Below are 24,428 nucleotides of genomic sequence, written 5' to 3' on the forward strand. Positions count from 1 at the left end.
TTTAGATCATTGGAGCTTAGGAGTTTTACATATAGATAAAAAGATTATCTATATCTATGACTCATTTAATAGTCCCAATAACGAAGATGTTGAAACACACGTGAAGAAATATTGCAGAATTCTTCCATTCATTTTGGATTATTTGGGCTTCCATGAAAAACGTAAACATTATGCACCTATGTGCGAGGATTTTAGGTTCTCATGGGTTGAAACTCCTTTTCAGAATAACACGTGAGTTTGTTAAGATTCAATTACTTTGTATGCTGAGTTTTTCTTTTCTCCTCAATTTTTTCTGTTGAATTTTGTTTTTACCAATTTGCAGGTTTGATTGTGGTATTTACGTGATAAAAATGGCTGAGTTGTTAATGATGGGGATATCTCCATTCAAAATTGGTCCAAACAATGTTGTTGATATGAGAAGGAAGATGGCCTTAGAATTTTGGGATCATGGGTACAAGAGGAAGCACAGTCATGAAACTCCAGCAGAGAACTTGTGTCATGTATGATCACAACAACAAAATATGATTCTCAATACTTTTTGTTTTAAGAATGTTTTTAATGCTCACTGACCCTTGAAATCAAGAGTTGTGGAACTCTGAGGTTTTGGGCTTGATATCATAAACTTACCATATGAGTTTAGCAATGAGAATTACTTCCCAAGTGGTACTAATCTTTACCATATGAGTTATAATTCAAGTCTCTTTAAACCACAATGTTTTAAATTTAAACTACTAAGTTTTATATTTAAACCCGTAACCTTTAAATGTAAACCGTTTGTCTAAAAATTTAAATAGCAATTATTTTTCTTGAACAAGAAACATTGTAAACTCCTAACCTTTAAATTTAAACCACTTTCCTATAATTTTAAACAACAATCTAAATGTCATCAAACTTTGAACCACAAGACTAAATGGCATCAAATTTTGAACCACAATGCTAAATGGCATCAAGTTTTGAAAAATAAAATATAAATTTTTATCTGTTAAGCTCTACTTATAAATCAAGTCTCTTTAAACCACAATGTTTTAAATTTTGAACCACAATGCTAAATGGATTAAAATTTTGATTCATAATTTATAAAGTTATATCCATTAAGATATATTTATAATCGAAGTATCTTTAAACCACAATGTTTTAAATTTAATCCAATAAGCTTTAACTTTAAACCCCTAAACTTTAAAATTAAACCTCTTATTTAAAAATTTAAACCCCAGACCATATGGCATTAAATTTTGAACACATGGCTAAATGGAATCAAATTTTGAACCATAATTTATAAATTTTTATCCATTAAGCTATATTTATATTCCAAGTCTATTTAAACCACTAATCTTTAAATTTAAAACACTAAACTTTAAAATTAAACCTCTTTAATCGCGATTTTAAAAAATTTATCCATTAAGCTCTATTTATAATACAAGTCTATTTAAACCACTAAGCTTTAATTTTAAATCGTTTTGCTTTAAAGTTAAACCACTTACCTAAGAATGTAAACCTCAAACCAAAATGGCATCAAATATTGAACAACTAGGATACATGGTATCTAATTTTGATCTCAAAATTAAAAGTTTTATCCATTAAGCTATTTTTATAATCCAAGTGTCTTTAAACAACTAAGTTTTAAATTTAAACCGTTAAGCTTTAAATTTAAACCCCTTACATAAGAATTTAAACCACTAAGCTTTAAATGTAAACCACTTTCATAAAACTTTAAACCACAATGCAAATGGCTTCAAATTTTGAACCACATGGCTAAATGGAATTAAATTTTGAACCAAAAGGCTAAATGGTATCAAATTTTTATCCATTAAGCTCAATTTATAATCCAACTCTATTTAACAAACTATGTTTTAAATTTAAACCCCTAAGCTTAAAATTTAAACCCCTATGTTTTAAATTTAAACCACTAAGGTTTAAATTTAAACCACTTGCCTACAACTTTAAACCACAATAAAAAAGGCATCAAATTTTGAACCACATGGCTAAATGGAATCAAATTTTGAACCCCTAAGCTAAATGACATCAAATTTTGAACCCCAAGGATAAATATTATAAAATTTTGATCCAAAATTTATGTATTTTTATCCATTCAGCTCTATTTATAATCCAAGTCTCTTTTACCCTCAATGTTTTAAATTTAAACCACTAAGCTTTAAATTTAAACCACTTGCCTTAAACTTTAAACCCCAAGGCTAAATTGTATCAAATTTTTATCTATTAAGCTCTACTTATAATAAAACTCTATTAAACCAATTATTTTTAAATTTAAACCTAATTTCTTTATTCGTCAAAAATTTTAGACCAGAAGTTGTTAGTGGCAAAAAGAAAAAAAAAATTATATATTTTATGTTTAGGTGTGACTGTGCGCCGCGGCCCATATCAATTAGAGCCGCGGCGCCCAGTGACAAATAATTGCTATTTTTTGTTTCATTCTGAGCGCCGCGGCTCTAATGTCTAAAGGTTCTGTGCGCCGCGGCGGGGAAAATGGCACCAAATTTTAATCAGGATTTTAAAAAATTTATCTATTAAGCTCTATTTATAATCCAAGTCTATTTAAACCACTAAGCTTTAATTTTAAACCGTTTTGCTTTAAAGTTAAACCACTTACCTAAGAATGTAAACCACAAACCAAATGGCATCAAATATTGAATAACTAGGCTAAATGGTATATAATTTTGAACTCAAAATTAAAAGTTTTATCCATTAAGCTATTTTTATAATCCAAGTGTCTTTAAACAACTAAGTTTAAATTTAAACTGTTAAGCTTTAAATTTAAAGCACTTTACTAAGAATTTAAACCACTAAGGTTTAAAGTTAAACCACTAAGGTTTAAATGTAAACCACTTTCATAAAACTTTAAACCACAATGCAAATGACTTCAAATTTTGAACCACATGGCTAAATGGAATTAAATTTTGAACCACAAGGCTAAATGGTATCAAATTTTTATCCATTAAGCTCTATTTATAATCCAACTCTATTTAACCAACTATGTTTTAAATTTAAACCTCTAAGCTTAAAATTTAAACCCCTATGTTTTAAATTTAAACACCTTGCCTAGAAATTTAAACCGCAAGCCTTAAATAAATAAGATTAACTGATAAATTTGTCATAATTTAAAGATGATAATCTATCATCTTTTATAACATTTTTCTGTCAAATTCATCTCTCACTAATATCAATTCCTATTTTTCATAAATTAAATAGATAATAATATAATAAAAAACAAATGTACTTTAATAAATGTATAAACATTCTTATCCACAAGTCCACAACACAACAAATATGTATAACATTGCATCTTTATAGTCTTTAGACTGCAACAGATAACAACAGTTCATGCTTTCATGCATAATGCACTGCACTCAAGGACAATAATCAATCTCAATGATCATGATATGTATGCAATTCACAACTCAATGTTATCCTTCTTTTAGAATTGGTTGGCTTTTACAATTCTTTCTATTATGCCCCAATATTCCGCAATTTCCACACTTGACTGTTCGAACATGGTTGGGAAATTCTCCTGTTGATGGAATTCTTTTTTTCTTGGGACGTCCTTGTTTTACTTTGAATTTTGGAGCTTTCATGCTATCTCCTATAATTTCATCTGGGACACTCCAATCATCTTTATCTGGAAGAGGATTAATTGATCCTGTATATGTCTCTTTCAAAACAGATTTTTTATACCAATTTGAGCAAAATTTGTACTTGTCCAAGTACTTGCTTTCAATTGTTGCAATAGCATGTGCACATGGAATTCCCTCTAGTTGAAATTCATTACATGTGCATATATGTTGTTCCAAGTCGACAACAAACACTCGATCACCATATGTGACACTAGATTTCATTACATCAATTGCATCTACCTGTGAAACAATACAATTATTAAGCCATAAATTTAAAATCCGAACAAAAAGAAAATAAATGTAACTTTAATAACATACCTTCATTCGAAATGCCACATCAAGTTTGATCTCCATTTCATCATTTGCCCATTTTGTCACCTCAACAAATTGGTTGATTGCTGCTTCTTTTCTTGTTGAAAACCATCTTTGGAGCATCTCTCTTATAGCTTCTATTAACGACGTTATAGGCAATTCTCTCGCATGCACAATTGCTGCATTTATAGATTCGGCAATGTTACTTGTAAGAATGTTATACCTTTTCGTTGGAAAGAATGGCCGAGCCCATTTTTCTGGTTTTGCTTCCAAAAGATAAGTGGTCATTTCAGGGCTAATTTTCTGTAATTCAGCCATGGCAGAATAATATTCTTGAGCTGAGTACGCTCTTGAAGCAGTTTCAAATATGGCATGCACATGTAATCCCCTAAACTTAGTCCTTAGATTTTTCTTCAAATGATAAAGACAAACTCCATGATATACACCAGGATACACTTGTTCAATTGCATTTTTGATGCTTTTATGCATGTCAGATACTATGCACAAGTTTTCTCGATCTCCTATTGCTTCTTTTAGTCTTGTAAAGAACATATCCATGCATTGTCATTTTCTAAATCCCCAATTCCAAAGGCGAGCGGAAAAATTTGATTGTTTCCATCTTTAACACAAGCTGCATACAGTGTGCCTCCACATTTCGTCTTTAAAAATGTTCCATCTACCACTATAACTGGTCTACATTGCTTCCATCCATCTAATGAAGCCCCAAAAGCAATAAACATGTATTTAAACCTGTAAAATTTAAATAAAAAAACAACCAATTCCTAGAGATGTAAGATATGGATTGTAATCAGTAAAGCCTTTAATATAGGAATGCAAATTATAAATATTATTAATACCTGTTTTCTTCATCTTTACATACTCTTGTGATAGTTCCTGGGTTGGCCAACTGTAGCATATACAAATATGAAGGCAACAATACATAACTTTCCTCATTTGACCCTCTAACATCATCAGCTGCAAGTGTTTTTGCTCTCCAGGCTTTATTGTATGTTACACCTACCCCATGTTCATCTCTCATGTCTCTTATTATTTTCCTTGGTCGATAGGTTGATCTTGGGTCACGAAACTTCTCTTTGAAGTAACTACTGATGACTTTTGCACTTGCTTGTCTATTTTCAAAATTTCTGTGATTTAAGGAGCATGTGTGGTGTTTATGGTATTTGATAACTCGAAAGTAGTCTGATACTTTTGAGCTTCTTGCACGTACATACCAGCCACAATTCTCATCTATGCATTTTGCCCAAAATGCTTCTGAACATGATTTTTGAATTCTGTACTGAAAGTGTTTCTTGATGGCTATTTTCGCAAGTGTATGTTTTAGGTCAGTCTTATTCTTGAAAACATAATTGAGTCTTATGTCTTCAATCTCCATATTCGGCAACACATGCAGAGGTGATTGAGCTTCTTGCCCGTGTTCTGTAAATTTGTTGGATTCTTGTGTTGAGGCGCTCTTCATCTTGCTAGTGCTTGCAATATTCGTATTGGGGTCTGTGAGAGTCAAACTGTGACTTGTTGCATTGCTTGCTAAAGCAGATGGAATGCTAGCTTCTCTTGGCAAAGAAATGGTTTGATTTCTCTGTTCTACTTCAACGATGAGAGGACATTTTTTCAACTCTTCCACAGTCTTGTTCAAGTTTAGATAAACTTGTAAATTCTCATCACTTTCTATCTTCATTCCTTTGCTTGTATCCATATTTGCATCAAAAATCAAGTTTGTTGAAATCAATCTTTCATTCAATCTGAGCTCTTTGTATATCTTGTTTACCAATTCCACATACTTGATATCCTTTTCCACCATCAATATTTTCACTTCATGATCAATGTATTTGTTGTTTGCATTCCATCTTCCGTTAAAAACTACAAATAACATTATCTTATCCATTTCCTACAATAAAAAATAACACAACCATGAGAGCTTATTGCTTTATCTTGGATAGAAATTAAAAAAAAAAACTTCAATTCAATATACTTTTTGCCTTAACTTCACTCATCTCAAGGCAAACACAATTTTTGCAAAACTAAGTGTCAATAATATTTGTGACTCAATAAGAAGAATCAAAGTAATGCAAAAGATGTTTTATCGTGAAGATGAAGATAATAATGTTATTTTACAACAAAATTTAAACCTCAAACATTCAATGGCTAAAAATTTAAACTAATACTTTCATAATTTACAACATTGTTCTTAAAATTAGGATTCAATGTGCTGAACAACAAAGACATATTTTTGAGGATGCTGGAAATGATTTTGGCAAGAGAAATGGATCTCAAAAAGAAAATGACAGAAATAAGACAAGTTGAAGAAGTGCTAAAGCAAAGGCTGGTCTCATCAGAAGAACAAGTATACTGCATGGGAGATGAAACAGAAGATGTTCGGGAAAAATTGTTTGTGGTGGATAATATGGCTGTGGTTTCAGTGGGAATTTCAAAAGAGCTGTTGGGTCAATTGCAGACACTCCAGGTAAGTTTAAAAAGTTCAGCTACTCGACTGAGATCAAAGGTGGAAAGCAGCAATGCAAAATTTAATGACTTGCTTGTTACATAGACAAACAAACTAAAATCCAATTTGAGAGATGCTGAAGATAAAATAATTCTTGACAATTTAAAAGCCTTTACTTTGGGGTGATAAGGTCAGATTGCCTGATAAAGAGCTGAAAGAATCTGAGTTTCTGCTGCTGAATGCAAAGTATTCTGCAGATTGGAGTCAGGAAGAGCTTAATGCTCTATGTTGCATAATCAATGAAGTACCATCTTGCACTTCTATAAGACCAAGAAAATGAATAGCAAAAAGTATATATATTGTGTAGTTGGGAAACAAAGAAAATCGCTAAAACTCACTTACTCATGACATATCCATAAAAGGAATTAAGAATGCACTTTCGAGAGAGTTGTAAAGAATCATATAATAGTTTTTAGTTACCATTTTTATTACATATAATAAAAATAGTTCATGATCTTCCAAAAGTAAATAGATGTTATTCTTTGCATAAGATTTTTTGTAATGTGATAGATCTTTCTTAGGTAATAACAATTATATCTTAGTTTCCAAATCAAATAATGAAATTTCTCAAGAACAACTTTATTAATAACAATGAAAGATTTACAAATGAGCATATGAGAGGCTCAAAATCTCGTACCACAGCCTTTCAAGAGGGCTGATATCTCCACCAAAGTTTAAATTATAAATCAAGTATATTTAAACCCTTAGTTTTGAAATTTAAACCATTAAGCTTTACATTTAAACCACAAGACTTAAAATTTAAACTACTTGCCTTAAAATTTAATCCGCAAGTCTTAAATATCTTAAAATATGAACAACTAAACTTAAATGGCATCAAAATTTAATCCACAAGGTTTAAGTTTTATTCATTTAGGCTTAAATTATAAACATACTCTATTTTAATCTATATAATGTAATGTATGAATCTAATAAATTTTTTTTATAATTTTAAACCAAATGTCTTAAAACTTAAACCACTATTTATAAATCTGAACCACAAGGCTTAAATGACATCATATTTAAACCACAATTTATAAATTTTTATTCATTTAACCTTGAATTATAAACCAAGTATCTTTAAACCCCTATGTTTGAAATTTAATCCACTAAGCTTTAAATTTAAACCACAATACTTAAAATTTAAATCACTTGCTTTAAAATTTAAACCACAAGCCTTAAATGGCTTAGATCAAATGTTTCATGGCATTTGTTTGGTAAATTGCAGACACCCCAGCTAAGTTTGAATAGTTCAGCTACTTGGCTAAAATCAAAGCTTGAAGGTTCCAAGGAAGAATTGAAGGCTAAAGAAAATTATTTGAGCAAGTTGGAAAGGAGCAATGCAAAATTTAATGACTTGCTTGTTGCATAGACAAACATACTAAAATCAAAATTGAGAAATGCTGAAGATAAAATAATTCTTGCCAATTCAAAACCCTTTTCTTTGGGTGATAAGGTTAGATTGCTTGTTCAGCTACAATGTGCAATAACATATGCCAAAGCTAGTCAAGACAAACAAATCCTTCTGTATTCTACAATAGCTGAGCAGTGAGGGCAGAGAAGCCAGACAAAGGAGTTTTCATTAGAGGGGCGGGAGATTCTACCACTGGAGCATTTCTGTGAGAAGTGTCAGAAGGCATTGAAGAATCAAGAAAGTAAAAGAATCAAGGGAAAGCTGAAGAAGAAGATTAATGTTTTTGGCTGATAGCATTTAAAGAATAGAAAGTGTTTGATAAAAGCTCTGATAAAGTAATGGATTGAGCTACTGAGCTTTGTATTTATAGAGTTTCATTAATACACCAAAACAATTTTTTAATAGCTTTATCCAAACCTAGTTGTTCATTTAGGTAAACAGTTATATAAAAACAAACTCCAAATTAATTTAACAGAACCTTAGTATAATATCTAACATATTCATGCCAATCAACGAAAGCTTTCATTGAGTTCAAGCTACATACCTTCAACTTTAATGTCAGGATAAAATCTAATTCTTTGTTCAAGGTGGCAGCAGGTGTTTGTTTTCTTAGATCAAGGCTTGCTCTATCAAGTACAAACCTACAGAAAATATAAAATCAATTAAACCAACAATTTTGGACAAATAGGTACAACAATAATGATCCCAGAAATGGCCAGCACACATGTCAAACATCAGACAAGTTTAAGAATTTATTCCAGTATATTTAATTTCAAATCAAAGAGCCAAATGTAGCATTAAAATAAAAACATATAAATCCGAAAACCATATAAACAAAGATCAACAAACTCTTTTTTATACCAGAAATTTATAGTTTACATAGAGGCATTTTATCAACAAACTCCTAGCACTATAAATTTGTGAAAATGAAGAAAAACTCTCCATGATAATGATAATGATAATGATAATGATAATGATAATGATCCCAATGGCAGATTTTTTGCAATATCATAGTCACAGTTTTATTGAGTAATTTTAACAAACACTTAGAAGGCATTTTAACTTATGTATAATATGGAATATTCAATTTCATTTAACTTCACTAAATTTTTATACACACATGAATGTTAATTTATATGTATGATTGTACAGTTCAACAAATTTAAAAAAAAATAAAAATTCTGAAAGGAGGAAGAGAGAAATTTATTCTCAAACAAGGAGGAAGAACTCACCAAGCAGATTTAAGTGGTTGTGGCAGAGGAACAGAAGAATAAATTTGATGAACAACAGTGCAGTGAAGAGGAAATCGCTAGAGGTGGAATATCTATGGGAGAAGGAGAAATCGTTCGATCGAAGAAGAAGCTGTAACTATAAAACCGGTATGAGTAAGGGTAATATAGGAATCACAGCTTTAAAAGTGGGTATATTTAGTTAAGATATTGATGGTGGATATATCTAGTTAAGTATGTTTAAAAACGGGTAATTATGAAAAAGACCCTAAGATTAAAGCATTTTTTATCGATGAAAGTTGTAAAAATGACATGTATTACCCTATTTTAGACAACCCCTCTCATTTTTATCCACTATTTTAAACTCTTACTTTAATACCCAAAATTTCTAATGACATACTTATTGTACCCCTCTCGTTTTAACATTCTTTCTCTTCTTCCTGTATGAAACACACATTCAGCCCACCATTATTTCTTCCTCTCTCTCATGATCTGATTTCTCCCGATTCTCTCCATTGCTCTATGGTCGACAGAGCTTCTAGGATTTGATCGAATCGAACCTAAGGCTATCACGTTCGCGAAATGGAGGATTGTTACCTCATCCTTGCCGCCATGGCCACGAGCTTGGGGATTCTGACCAGATGCAGCAATGGAAACCACAGCCGAAGCTTTCCAAGACAAGGTCTTTAGTTTAGTTCTCTTCATCCATTCCTCATTTTCTAGACCTTAATCAACATTGTGATTATTAAGGCTGATAGATTTTAAGAATTATCTTGTTTAATCTCTATTTCTCAGGCTCTCTCTTATCCTAATTTCTAGTTGTTTGCTCACTCTGTTGTGAAATAATTTTGGTTAAGTTTGTGCACAATAACATCTCTTAGCCAAGGTGGGTGATGACTCTAATTTTGTTTTTTGATCAAAGATGAGAAAACAGAGGAAGAAGAATATAAAAGAAGATGAATTTTATGTGAATAGAAATTGTGGTTTATATATTGATTGATTTCTAGTTCATGTCAGGTAAAAGATTTATTAGAAGATTATTTTGTTTCACAACTTTTATTCTGATCATTTTTTTGTTTCAAAAGCACATAAGGTGCTTGACAAAATGTGTCTGAGAACAACATCAATGATTGACTTAAGATTGCTCACCATGCCTATATTAATATTGACTTATTACAATATTCCTTAATATAATTCTATTACTATTTATGCATATCTTAGTTCTTGTGTAACTATTGACAATGTCCTAAATAATATACTAGGCATGGAATATTCTATGTTCTCACTATAATATGTTGCATATATATCACCACAAGTTTTATTTTAATAAATTTGGTTCCAATATTTTAATGACAAGTTCAAGAGCTTTGGTAGCTTGTGGGTCTATGGCAACCTGTATGGGGCTTGCCAACTCTGAGTAATTAATTCCATTACAAGACCTTAAGGAGTAATTATAAGCAGTAACTTCCAATTAAGTAAAAAATAATTGTCTGTTTTGTTAACTTGTTTCTTTTTTTTTCTTTATGGTATGAACTATGAACTACTTTTTGTTCTATTACAAATATAAAATAGGAAAAGAAAAACCACACCAAATAAGAGAAAAAAAACAAGTAATATTAGCTTGATGTTGATGGTATGATTTGGTGGTTTGTGTTCCAAAACATGTTGCCTCATGATGCTTTCATTCGAAGCTTTTGTTCATAAATATATGTGAATAATATGTCCCTCAATTTAATTAGTGATTTCAAATGTAATGCTTTATAGTTTACAGAGACATGGTTTAGATTTTATGTCTAGTAGTTTAAATTTTAAGCTTTGCGGTTTAAATTTCAAAGAGTTTTGATTTAGATATAAAATGTTATGATTTATAGTATAAAGAGACGCGGTTTAGATTTTAAGTCTCATAGTTTAAATTTTTAAACCTGTGGATTAAATTTTAAAGAGTTTTGGTTTATATTTAAAACATCATGCTTTATAGTTTAAATATATGTGGTTTAGATTTTTAACCTAGTGATTTAAATTTTAAGTCTTGTAGTTAAAAATTTAAAGAGTTATGGTTTATATTTTAATCATTATGCTTTATAGTTTAAGGAGACATGGTTTAGATTTTAAGCTTAGTGGTTTAAATTTTAAGTCTTGTGATTTATTTTTTGAAGAGTTGTGGTTTAAATTTTAAACATTATGCTTTATAGTGTAAAGAGACACGTTTTAGATTTTAAGCCTTGTGGTTTAATTTTAAAGAGTTTTGGTTTAGATTTTAAATGTTATGTTTTATAGTTTAAATTTATAATTTAAATAGTCGTGATTTAAATATTAAAGAGTTTAGGTTTAGATTTTAAATGTTATGCATCATAGTTTAAAATGATTATGGTTTAGAATTTAAGCCTTGTGGTTTAAATTTTAAAGAGTTTTGGTTTATATTTTAAACGTTTTGCTTTATAGTTTAAATTTATAATTTAAAGGGTCGTTGTTTAGATTTTAAACTTAGTGATTTAAATGTTAAACATTGTGGTTTAAATTTTTAATAGTTGTGACTTACATTTTAAATGTTATACTTTAAAGTTTAAAGAGACATGGTTTAGATTTTTAGCCTAGTGATTTAAATTTCAAAGAGTTGTGGTTTTGATTATAAATGCTATGCTTTATAGTTTAGAGAGACGTGATTTAGATTTTAAGTCTTGTGGTTTAAATTTTAAAGAGTTTTGGTTTAGATTTTTAGCATATGCTTTATAGTTTAAAGAGACGTGTTTTAGATTTTTAGCCTAGTGGTTTAAATTTTAAGTCTTGTGGTTTAAATTTTAAAGAGTTTTGGTTTATATTTTAAATGTTATGCTTTATAGTTTAGTGAGACATGATATAGATTTTTAGCCTAGTGGTTTATATTTTAGGTCCCGTGCTTTAAATTTTAAAAACTTGTGGTTTAGATTTTAAATGTAATGTTTTATAATGTAAAAATATTTGGTTTAAATTTTAAGTCATGTGATTTAAATTTTAAAGAGTTGTAGATTAGATTTTAAACATTATACTTTATAGTTTAAAGAGACGTGTTTTAGATTTTTAGCATAATGGTTTAAATTTTAAAGAGTTGTGCTTTATTTTTTAAACATTATACTTTATAGTTTAAAAAGATATGGTTTAAATTTTTAGTCTAGTGGTTTAAATTTTAAAGAGTTGTGGTTTAGATTTTAAACGTTATTATTTATAGTTTAAAGAGACATAGTTTAGATTTTAAGCCTAATGGTTTAAATTTTAAGTCTTGTAGTTTAAATTTTAAAAAGTTGTGATTTAGATTTTAAATGTTATGTTTTATAGTTTAAAGAGACATGTTTTGAATTTTAAGACCTGTGGTTTAAATTTTAAAAAATTGTAGTTTAAATTTTAAGACTAGTGCTTGAAATTTTAAAAAGTCGCGGTTCAAATTTTAAGCCTAGTGGCTTAAATTTTAAAAAGTCGTGGTTTAAATTTTAAGTCTAGTGGTTTAAATTTTAAAAATGTGTGATTTAAATTTTAAGTCTTGTGATTTAGATTTTAAGTCTTTTAAATAGTCATGATTTAGATTTTATGTCTTGAGATTTATATTTTAAAGGATTGTGGTTTACATTTTAAATTTTGTGATTTAAAATTTAAAGAGTTGTGCTTTAGATTTTAAGTCTTGATGTTTACATTTTAAAGAATAATTTTTCACCTAGAATACAATCCTATAAATATAGTTGGTGACACACTATAATTAGAATGTATTTTCAATTTAACCGACACATATAATACACAGTACAACAATACTTAGAACCATGTGCTCAAATAAGGATAATTTGATAAGTCTAATGATAGTAATAAGTAATATTTAACTAAATATATTTAGTGTTTAATTTTAGTTAATTACTTCTAAAGCGGGTAGTTCTCAACTATTAAACAAATGGGATCAATTTTTATAGTTGAAATGAACTCCAATAATAATTTCTTAGGAAAATACCATCAGTCCCATGCGTTATTTTAGCTGAATACCAAATTTGACTGTGTTTTTAATTTTTTTTCAAAGATATCCTTTGTTTTATAAAATCTACCTAAATTAACCTTATATTAATTTTTTTCTTTTCTTTTCAAATAAGATCTTTTTAGTTTTTACCTTTGTTTTATTATAATAAATATAATAAATTTAATTTCTTAAACTAAAAATATAAAATAAATTTTATAAAAGATTTTTTTAATATTTGTTATATTGTTTAAAAACAACAAAATTTTTATTAATTATAATAGCACAAAAATGAAAATATATTATTGAAAAAACAAGACCTTTTTATATTTGTTTCCTTGTGATTAATATAATTTAGTTAATTTGTTACATATTTTTATTCGAAACTAAAAGCAAAATAATAATAAAAATAAATTTTATAAAAGTGTCGAATAAGTTCTTTTTTTTATATATATTTAAATATTATTAGTTTAAAAATAATTAAATTTTATTAATTATAATAAAACAAGGTAAAAATATCTTATCATACAAATATTGACCAAAATCAAGTAGATCATTCATTTTAGTGGGATTACTATTAAAGTTTTCTAAAACAAAAAGTCAAATTTGCTATTTAGACAGGTGACCATCCGCCAAAATGGTATTTTCTTTGAATTTTTGAGCCAATTTTAGGAATGTAGATGACTAACCCTTTGCTAAAGGCCATATATCAGTAGTGGTGGTAATTCTTCTAGTGTGATGTTTACAACTTGAAAATCCAGCACTATAGATTACCTAGACTTGGTACATTCTGTAAGTTTTAACTCTCACAGGCCAAACAAATTTCAAAATGTGGGGGGTAAAAGGAGCAAATCATAGTGAAGTGCCTTGGCAATGATATCATAATCATCAGCTTAAAGTGCTTCATTCGTGAGCTTTGGTACAGCTGACTTCAAGATGCCTAGTGATGAGTTCCATTTTTGGGCACTTGAATTATACCACCTTTCTCATTTTATCATCCTGAAGGATGCACTTGCGCCATAGCTAATGTAGGTAAGATGGCCACTGTCACACCATCAAGAGCAAGAAGGTCTCCATTCTTGAAGCACCTCGCACTGAATTTTGCTCTGTTCCACACACACACATAAAGAGCAGTGAAATAAGTACTTAGACACAAATGTCAAATGATATTAAAGAAATTATCTTTCGCAGCTGATGACGGAACTTACAGGTATCTGTTATTGATTCTTCTTAAGGTAAAAGCTTGCATCTCAGCTACAATCACTTCTCCAATATAGACTGGCAACTTGAAATGCAGGCTCTGGGAAACATGTATAGCTCCTGGCTAAAATTCGTCACCATGATAGCAAAGAGATTAGGTAGTTTTTATAGGATCACGTTCCTAAACATTTCACATCAAACAGTTCCCAAGAATATTTTTCCAAGTGGTGCTAATTAGTGAATTGAAACCAAAATAGTTAGAAATATCACAATGGGTTACTGATATGTCTACAAGAAGACATGCGTATGGATCTTTAGCGTCCAGCTTTATAGAAATAGCTCACATTGGAATTATCTTGTGCTAATGAACTAAGTCTCATTTAATTTTATTTGTTGAACTCATTGTTTGTAACCAAAATAATTTAATAATCTGAATAAACAAATACAATAAAGGTCAAAGATAAAAAATCTAATGGAGACATCTGAGTTTCTGACTTACAAAATTAGAGGATAGGATTCGAGAAAACAAGGAAGAAACAAGCATCCCATGAACTAATCTATCTTCAAATCCAGCATTTCGAGCAGACTCCGAATCGAAATGCACAGGATTATAGTCGAAAGTAACCTTAGCATATTCCACTACATCTTCATTTGAGAAAATTCTTGTTTGCTTTAATGAATCTCCAACTTTAAGCAAACAAGATGCTGATGATGAAAAGCCTCTCCAAGAGGGATTGCGGGTTGAGAGTAGACTCCTCATAATTGCACTTGTAGCTAACGTTAGCTCAATATTCTCAAACTAAAAAATTAAATTGAAAAATATCAATCATAGTACATACTCCTTAACTTATCCATCGTAGTGAAGAAGCTGAAACATAAATCTTAAGAGCATAATAACGGGTTGTCGGTACCAAAAAACTAGTAGTATATGCTCTCACTTGCCAGCTGTGACGCACAACAACCAATAGCATCAAATTATGGTTCAATATTATTCCAATAACTTCCTAAGACCAAAATATTAAATTTTTGAGATAGACCACCGAACCGCTAACATTGTATTGTTTCTTTTTTAATTCAACAAAAAAGAAGAAGCTAAGCACAACTTTTCAGAATATATATACATATATATATATCCATATATGTATATATATTAAATGGTTGCATCCATGTTAAACATTAAATGTGGTCATTACAAATAAAACAATAAATTACCGATGCCTAAGAAGTAAGAACACTTCCCACCACTTATTTACGCTGATATCAATTTTGCTTTCACATAGACATTTCACCAAACATTTAGAATGCAAGCTGAAAAAAGTGGGTTCATAAATCCTTTAAGAATTAGAGAAAAAAGGAATGTGCACCTCAGGAAACCCATTTGGCTCAATTACCTGAATCCATTACTTGGCAAGCATCCCTGGACTCTGGACGACCATGATTGTGTGTGGCCCTGCAACTCGCCAGTCTGTATATTGTTGCCAAAGAATGCAAGTCTCAAAACCTGAGGAGATCAACAAGAAGAAAAAGGAAGCAATGCTCAACCAATATTGTTAGATTTTGTTCGTTGCTTAGCTAATTTTAGATGCCAAGTCGTATTGGCTTTTTTTATTCTTTTCTTTTCTCTTCCAGATTATGATTAGGTCTGTATTTTATTTATTTATTTTTATTTAGAACATAATAATAGCATTATAACATCTCCTAAATATGGGATTTGTTGAAAACTCGCCACTTATATGATTAGTTAACTAAAATTATCCTCTAATTATATTTTGTTTAATTCTACCCATTTTTTCCCCCACACTTCCAAAAATGCCATTGACCATTACCATTTTCTCTAACACCTTGCCAATCAATCCTAGCCTCCATGATCAGCACTGTACCACCACAACTCCACCACGAAACCAGCACAACTCCACCACAACGCCACCACACGTCCACTGCAGCTTTGCCATTGTCATCAATAGAGTCATTGACACCATAACCTTCTACGACGTTCTACAACCACGGTTCTGCCACCACAGCTCCACCACGAAGCCACCACACCTCCACTGCGCCTCCACTGCTGGTATAGTTATAGGAATAGGATTTTTTTTTTACTGAGATATTGACATAAGAGCTGTTTGAAGTTTGATTCATTACTTTTTCACGTGAACTATGCTTAATATATGTTTATATTTCAGTAATATATAAATGATTATTATAGATTCATAGCCTTTGTTAATGTATGTTTTGTTGCATCTTTATTCGAAATAAATTCTTACCGTATATACTGTGATGTATGCTATGTGTTTGTGAAAATGTCTGTGATATATATCTCTCTTATACATAATGAATACAATTGTCATCATTCCATCATCACCATATATTTATAAAATTCAATACAAATGAAACTCAAGTATTTGTCTTTGGCCTTGAGTAAGTTTTTCATGTTCGACAGCTACTCCTTGACAAACAAACAAATTTTATTTTTTAAATTTTTTTTTGAACTGTACAATCATACATATAAATTAGATTTTATTCTGACATTAAAGTTGAAGGTCTGTAGCTTGAACTCAATGAAAGCTTTCGTTGATTGGCATGATTATGTTAGATATTATACTAAGGTTCTGTTAAATGAATTTAGAGTTTGTTTTTATATAACTGTTTACATAAATGAACAACTGTGTTTGGATAAAGTTGTTAAAAAATTGTTTTGGTGTATTATTCTGAGTTTGTTCTGTTTACATTTGGCTGGGTTTGGATAAAGATATTATACAAAGCTCAAAAGCTCAATCCATTACTTGATCAGAGCTTTTATCAAACACTTTCTATTCTTTAAAATGCTATGAGCCAAAAACATTAATCCTCTTCTTCAGCTTTCCCTTGATTCTTTTACTTTCTTGATTCTTCAATGCCTTCTGACACTTCTCACAGAAATGCTCCAGTGGTAGAATCTCCCGCCCCTCCAATGAAAACTCCTTTGTCTGGCTTCTTTGCCCTCACTGCTCAGCTATTGTAGAATACAGAAGGATTTGTTTGTCTTTACTAGCTTTGGCATATGTTATTGCACATTGTAGGTGAACAAGCAATCTAACCTTATCACCCAAAGTAAAGGGTTTTGAATTGGCATGAATTATTTTATCTTCAGTATTTCTCAATTTTTGATTTTAGTATGTTTGTCTATGCAACAAGCAAGTCATTAAATTTTGCATAGCTCCTTTCCAGCTTGCTCAAATAATTTTCTTTAGCCTTCAATTCTTTCTTGGAACCTTCAAGCTTTGATTTTAGCCAAGTAGCTGAACTTTTCAAACTTAGCTGGGGTGTCTACAATTTACCAAACAAAATGCCATGAAACATTTGATCTAAGCCATTTAAGGCTTGCGGTTTAAATTTTAAAGCAAGTGGTTTAAATTTTAAGCATTGTGGTTTAAATTTAAAGCTTAATGGATTAAATTTCAAACTTAGGGGTTTAAAGATAGTTGGTTTATAATTTAAGCTTAAATGAATAAAAATTTATAAATTGTAGTTTAAATATGATGTCATTTAAGTCTTGTGGTTTAGATTTATAAATAGTGGTTTAAGTTTTAAGACATTTGGTTTAAAATTATAAAATTTTTATATTAGATTCATACATTACATTATATAGATTAAAATAGAGTATGTTTATAATTTAAGCCTAAATGAATAAAACTTAAACCTTGTGGATTAAATTTTGATGCCATTTAAGTTTAGTTGTTCATATTTTAAGTTTATTTCCAGCATCCTAAAAAATATGTTTTTGTTGTTCAGCACATTGAATCCTAATTTTAAGAACAATGTTGTAAATTAAGAAAGTATTAGTTTAAATTTTTAGCCATTGAATGTTTGAGGTTTAAATTTTGTTGTAAAATAACATTATTATCTTCATCTTCACGATAAAACATCTTTTGCATTACTTTGATTCTTCTTATTGAGTCACAAATATTATTGACACTTAGTTTTGCAAAAATTGTGTTTGCCTTGAGATGAGTGAAGTTAAGGGAAAAAGTATATTGAATTGATTTTTTTTTTAATTTCTATCCAAGATAAAGCAATAAGCTCTCATGGTTGTGTTATTTTTTATTGCAGGGAATGGATAAGATAATGTTATTTGTAGTTTTTAACGGAAGATGGAATGCAAACAACAAATACATTGATCATGAAGTGAAAATATTGATGGTGGAAAAAGATATCAAGTATGAGGAATTGGTAAACAAGATATACAAAGAGCTCAGATTGAATGAAAGATTGATTTCAACAAACTTGATTTTTGATGCAAATATGGATACAAGCAAAGGAATGAAGATAGAAAGTGATGAGAATTTACAAGTTTATCTAAACTTGAACAAGACTGTGGAAGAGTTGAAAAAATGTCCTCTCATCGTTGAAGTAGAACAGAGAAATCAAACCATTTCTTTGCCAAGAGAAGCTAGCATTCCATCTGCTTTAGCAAGCAATGCAACAAGTCAAAGTTTGACTCTCACAGACCCCAATACAAATACTGCAAGCACTAGCAAAATGAAGAGCGCCTCAACACAAGAATCCAACAAATTTACAGAACACGGGCAAGAAGCTCAATCACCTCTCCATGTGTTGCCGAATATGGAGATTGAAGACATAAGACTCAATTATGTTTTCAAGAATAAGACTGATCTAAAACATACACTTGCGAAAATAGCCATCAAGAAACACTTTCAGTACAGAATTCAAAAATCATGTTCAGAAGCATTTTGGGCAAAATGCATAGATGAGAATTGTGGCTGGTATGTACGTGCAAGAAGCTCAAAAGTATCAGAATACTTTCGAGTTATCAAATACCATAAACACCACACATGCTCCTTAAATCACAGAAATTTTTAAAATAGACAAGCAAGTGCAAAAGTCATCAGTAGTTACTTCAAAGAGAAGTTTCGTGACCCAGGATCAACCTATCGACCAAGGCAAATAATAAGAGACATGAGAGATGAACATGGGGTAGGTGTAACATACAATAAAGCTTGGAGAGCAAAAACACTTGCAGCTGATGATGTTAGAGGGTCAAATGAGGAAAGTTATGCATTGTTGCCTTCATATTTGTATATGCTACAGTTGGCCAACCCAGGAACTATCACACGAGTATGTAAAGATGAAGAAAACAGGTATGAATAATATTTATGATTCGCATTCCTATATTAAAGGCTTTACTGATTACAATCCATATCTTACATCTCTAGGAATTGGTTGTTTTTTTAATTAAATTTTACAGGTTTAAATACATGTTTATTGCTTTTGGGGCTTCATTAGATGGATGGAAGCAATGTAGACCAGTTATAGTGGTAGATGGAACATTTTTAAAGACGAAATGTGGAGGTACACTGTATGCAGCTTGTGTTAAAGATGGAAACAATCAAATTTTTCCTCTCGCCTTTGGAATTGGGGATTCAGAAAATGACAATGCATGGATATGGTTCTTTACAAGACTAAAAGAAGCAATAGGAGAACGAGAAAACTTATGCATAGTATCTGACAGGCATAAAAGCATAAAAAATGCAGTTGAACACGTGTATCCTGGTGTATATCATGGAGTTTGTCTTTATCATTTGAAGCAAAATCTAAGGACTAAGTTTAGGGGATTACATGTGCATGCCATATTTGAAACTGCTTCAAGAGCGTACTCAGCTCAAGAATATTATTCTGCCATGGCTGAATTACAGAAAATTAGCCCTGAAATGACTACTTATCTTTTGGAAGCAAAACCAGAAAAATGGGCTCGGCCATTCTTTCCAACGAAGAGGTATAACATTCTTACAAGTAACATTGCCGAATCTATAAATGCAGCAATTGTGCATGCGAGAGAATTGCCTATAACGTCGTTAATAGAAGCTATAAGAGAGATGCTTCAAAGATGGTTTTCAACAAGAAAAGAAGCAGCAATTAACCAATTTGTTGAGGTGACAAAATGGGCAAATGATGAAATGGAAATCAAACTTGATGTGGCATTTCGAATGAAGGTATGTTATTAAAGTTACATTTATTTTCTTTTTGTTAGGATTTTAAATTTATTGCTTAATAATTGTATTGTTTCACAGGTAGATGCAATTGATGCAATGAAATCTAGTGCCACATATGGTGATCGAGTGTTTGTTGTCGACTTGGAACAACATATGTGCACATGTAATGAATTTCAACTAGAGGGAATTCCATGTGCACATGCTATTGCAACAATTGAAAGCAAGTACTTGGACAAGTACAAATTTTGCTCAAATTGGTATAAAAATTCTGTTTTGAAAGAGACATATGCAGGATCAATTAATCCTCTTCCAGATAAAGATGATTGGAGTGTCCCAGATGAAATTATAGGAGATAGCATGAAAGCTCCAAAATTCAAAGTAAAACAAGGACGTCCCAAGAAAAAAAGATTTCCATCAACAAGAGAATTTCCCAAGCATGTTCGAACAGTCAAGTGTGGAAATTGCGGAATATTGGGGCATAATAGAAAGAATTGTAAAAGCCAACCAATTCTAAAATAAGGATAACATTGAGTTGTGAATTGCATACATATCATGATCATTGAGATTGATTATTGTCCTTGAGAACAGTGCATTATGCATGAAAGCATAAACTGTTGTTATCTGTTGCAGTCTAAAGACTATAAAGATGCAATGTTATACATATTTGTTGCGTTGTGGACTTGTGGATAAGAATGTTTATACATTTATTAAAGTACATTTGTTTTTTTATTATATTATTACCTATTTAATTTATGAAAAATAGGAATTGATATTAGTGAGAGATGAATTTGATAGAAAAAGGTTATAAAAGATGATAGATTATCATCTTTAAATTATGACAAATTTATCAGTTAATCTTATTTATTTAAGGCTTGCGGTTTAAATTTCTAGGCAAGGTGTTTAAATTTAAAACATAGGGGTTTAAATTTTAAGCTTAGGGGTTTAAATTTAAAACATAGTTGGTTAAATAAAGTTGGATTATAAATAGAGCTTAATGGATAAAAATTTGATACCATTTAGCCTTGTGGTTCAAAATTTGATTCAATTTATCCATGTGGTTCAAAATTTGAAGCCATTTGCATTGTGGTTTAAAGTTTTATGAAAGTGGTTTAAATTTAAAGCTTAGTGGTTTAAATTCTTAGGCAAGTAGTTTATATTTAAAGCTTAACAGTTTAAATTTAAAACTTTGTTGTTTAAAGATACTTGGATTATAAAGCGTTTAGGCAAGTGCCATTTTACCCGCCGCGGCGCACAGAACCTTCAGACATTAGAGCCGCGGCGCTCAGAATGAAACAAAAAATTTATGGATAAAAATACATAAATTTTGGTTCAAAATTTGATGTCATTTAGCCTAGGGGTTCAACATTTTATTCCATTTGGTTTGTGGCTTAAATTCTTAAGCAAGTGGCTTCAATTTAAAGACTAACGGTTTAAGTTTAATAATTAGGGGTTTTAAGGGACTTGGATTATAAATAGAACTTAATGGATTAAAATTTAAAAATTTTGGTTTAAATTTGATGGCAATTAGCCTTGTGGATCAAAATCTGTGATGCCATTTGGCATTAGGGATAAAAATTTGATGCCATTTATAATGTGGTTTAACATTTTAAACAAGTGGCTTAAATTGAAAATATTGTGGCTTTAAGCTTGGTGTTGCGCCGCGGCGCACAGACACTGCGAAACATTAGAGCCGCGGCGCCCAGGGAAAAAAGGCAGATTGGAATAGGGCCGCGGCGCACAGAGCATGTAACTTCTATTAATATAATTTTTTTTTTCATTGCCAATCAGAACATGAGCACTAAATTTTGACAAATAATGAAACTTGGATTAAAATTTAAGCCTATTTACTTAAATTTAAAGGCTAAGGATTTAAACTTTGAATGAAATGGTTAATTAGATTATAATTATTATGATTTAAGCCTAAAGGATTAAAACTTAAACCATGTGGATTAAATTTTAATTGCTATTTAAGATTAATGGTTCGTAGTTTAAGTCATTTAAGGCTTGCGGTTTAAAATTTTAAGCATGTGGTTTAAATTTAAAGCTTAGGGGTTTCAATTTAAATCTTACTGGTTTAAATTTAAGACATTGTGGTTTAAAATAAACTTGAATTATAATTAGAGCTTATTGGATTTTTTTTTTTTTTTTATAAATTATGGTTCAAAATTTAAAGCCATTTAGCCTTGTGCTTCAACATTTTTAGGCAAAGTGGTTTAAACTTAAAGCTTAGGGGTTTAAATGAAAAACATTGGGGTTAAAAAGATACTTGGATTACAAAAGGAGCTTAATTGATAACAAATTAGAAATCTTGGATTAAATTTGATGTCATTTAGCCTTGAATTTGATGCCATTTAGCCGTGGGGTTCAACACTTTTTGTCAAGTGGTTTAAACTTAAAGCTTATGGGTTTAAATGTAGAACATTGAGGTTTAAGAAAGACTTGGATTATGAAAAGAGCTTATTTGATAACAATTTATAGATTGTGGTTTAAATTTGATGTCATTTAGCGTTGGGGTTCATTATTTGATTCGATTTGGATTGTAGTTTAAATTTTTAGAAAAGATGTTCAAATTTAAAGCTTAGGGTTTTAAATTAAAAACATTGTTGTTTAAAGAGAATTGGATTATAAATAGAACTTGATGGATTAAAAATTATAAATTTTGGTTTAAATTTGATGCCAATTAGCCTTGTGGATCAAAATCCGTGATGCCATTTGGAATTATGGTTCAAAATTTTATGCCATTTATATTGTGGTTTAACATTTTAATCAAGTGGTTTAAATTTAAGGCTTAGGGGTTTAAATTTAATGCTTAGGGGTTTAAATTTAAAATATTGTGGTTTAAAGAGACTTGGATTATAAATAGAGCTGAAGTGATAAAAATTCATAAATTTTGGTTCAATAGTTTATGGCATTTATGTATGTGGTTGAAAATTTGATGTCATTTAGCCTAGGGGTTCAACATTTTATTCCATTTGGTTTGTGGCTTAAATTCTTAAGCAAGTGGCTTCAATTTAAAGACTAACGGTTTAAGTTTAATAATTAGGGGTTTTAAGGGACTTGGATTATAAATAGAACTTAATGGATTAAAATTTAAAAATTTTGGTTTAAATTTGATGTCAATTAGCCTTGTGGATCAAAATCCGTGATGCCATTTGGCATTAGGGATCAAAATTTGATGCCATTTATATTGTGGTTTAAAATTTTAAGAAGGTGGTTTAACTTTAAAAGTTAGGGGTTTAAATTTAAAACTTATAGGTTTAAATTGAAAATATTGTGGTTTTAAGCTTGGGGTTGCGCCGCGGCTCACAGACACTATGAACCATCAGAGCCGCGGCGCCCAGGGAAAAAAGACATATTTGATCTTCTTTTCTCTGCGCGCCGCGGCACTAGTTTATTAGGGCCGCGGCGCACAGAGCATATAACTTCTATTAATACAATTTTTTTTTTCATTGGCAATCAGAACATGAGCTCTAAATTTGGACAAATAATGAAACTTTGATTAAAATTTAAGCCTATTTACTTAAATTTAAAGGCTAAGGATTTAAACTTTGAGTGAAATTGTTAATTAGATTATAATTATTATGATTTAAGCCTAAAGGATTAAATTTAAAACATAGGGGTTTAAATTTTAAGCTAAGAGGTTTAAATTTAAAACATAGTTTGTTAAATAGAGTTGGATTATAAATAGAGCTTAATGGATAAAAATTTTATACCATTTAGCCTTGTGGTTCAAAATTTAATTCCATTTAGCCATGTGGTTCAAATTTTGAAGACATTTGCATTGTGGTTTAAAGTTTTAGGAAAGTGGTTTACATTTAAAGCTTAGTGGTTTAAATTTAAAACTTAGGGGTTTAAATTCTTAGGTAAGGGGTTTAAATTTAAAGCTTAACGGTTTAAATTGAAAACTTAGTTGTTTAAAGACACTTGGATTATAAAAATAGCTTAATGGATAAAACTTTTAATTTTGAGATCAAAATTAGATACCATTTACCCTAGTTGTTCAATATTTGATGCCATTTGGTTTGAGGTTTACATTCTTAGGTAAGTGGTTTAAGTTTAAAACAAAACGGTTGAAAATTAAAGCTTAGTTAAATAGACTTGGATTATAAATAGAGCTTAATGGATAAATTTTTTAAAATCGCGATTAAAGAGGTTTAATTTTAAAGTTT

The 24,428-nt window shown here is 30.2% G+C and overlaps 4 protein-coding genes across 6 annotated transcripts; 1 reads left to right on the forward strand and 3 right to left on the reverse strand.

Moving 5' to 3' along the window:
- Positions 1-3,422: 3,422 nt before the first annotated feature.
- Positions 3,423-4,430, reverse strand: LOC133792049 (uncharacterized). Its single transcript, XM_062229956.1, has 2 exons — positions 3,948-4,430; positions 3,423-3,869 (listed from the first exon to the last, which is right to left on the reverse strand). Exons 1-2 carry the CDS (start codon positions 4,428-4,430, stop codon positions 3,423-3,425), a joined length of 930 nt encoding a protein of 309 aa, XP_062085940.1.
- Positions 4,431-4,474: 44 nt separating this feature from the next.
- Positions 4,475-5,334, reverse strand: LOC133792050 (uncharacterized). Its single transcript, XM_062229957.1, has 2 exons — positions 4,799-5,334; positions 4,475-4,691 (listed from the first exon to the last, which is right to left on the reverse strand). Exons 1-2 carry the CDS (start codon positions 5,332-5,334, stop codon positions 4,475-4,477), a joined length of 753 nt encoding a protein of 250 aa, XP_062085941.1.
- An 8,200-nt stretch (positions 5,335-13,534) lies between these two features.
- On the reverse strand, positions 13,535-15,896 carry LOC133788516 (3-hydroxyacyl-[acyl-carrier-protein] dehydratase, mitochondrial). 3 transcript variants are annotated; one of them, XM_062226031.1, is made up of 5 exons: positions 15,664-15,896; positions 15,485-15,580; positions 14,772-15,071; positions 14,281-14,396; positions 13,535-14,178 (listed from the first exon to the last, which is right to left on the reverse strand). In XM_062226031.1, the coding sequence occupies exons 3-5, from the start codon at positions 15,030-15,032 to the stop codon at positions 14,067-14,069; spliced, it is 489 nt and encodes a 162-aa protein (XP_062082015.1). In that variant the 5' UTR covers positions 15,033-15,071; positions 15,485-15,580; positions 15,664-15,896; the 3' UTR covers positions 13,535-14,066. The 3 variants fall into 3 exon arrangements, with proteins under 3 accessions (XP_062082015.1, XP_062082013.1, XP_062082014.1); XM_062226029.1 differs by lacking the exon at positions 15,485-15,580 and having other exon boundaries at positions 15,664-15,895; XM_062226030.1 differs by lacking the exon at positions 15,485-15,580 and having other exon boundaries at positions 14,772-15,217; positions 15,664-15,895.
- Positions 15,897-18,361: 2,465 nt separating this feature from the next.
- Positions 18,362-20,949, forward strand: LOC133792051 (uncharacterized). Its single transcript, XM_062229958.1, has 5 exons — positions 18,362-19,032; positions 19,162-19,407; positions 19,515-20,259; positions 20,338-20,637; positions 20,890-20,949. Exons 1-5 carry the CDS (start codon positions 18,362-18,364, stop codon positions 20,947-20,949), a joined length of 2,022 nt encoding a protein of 673 aa, XP_062085942.1.
- The last annotated feature ends 3,479 nt before the right edge of the window (positions 20,950-24,428 follow it).

The sequence above is a fragment of the Humulus lupulus genome, chromosome 7 (assembly GCF_963169125.1).
Source record: "Humulus lupulus chromosome 7, drHumLupu1.1, whole genome shotgun sequence".
In the NCBI taxonomy this organism is placed as follows: domain Eukaryota; kingdom Viridiplantae; phylum Streptophyta; class Magnoliopsida; order Rosales; family Cannabaceae; genus Humulus; species Humulus lupulus.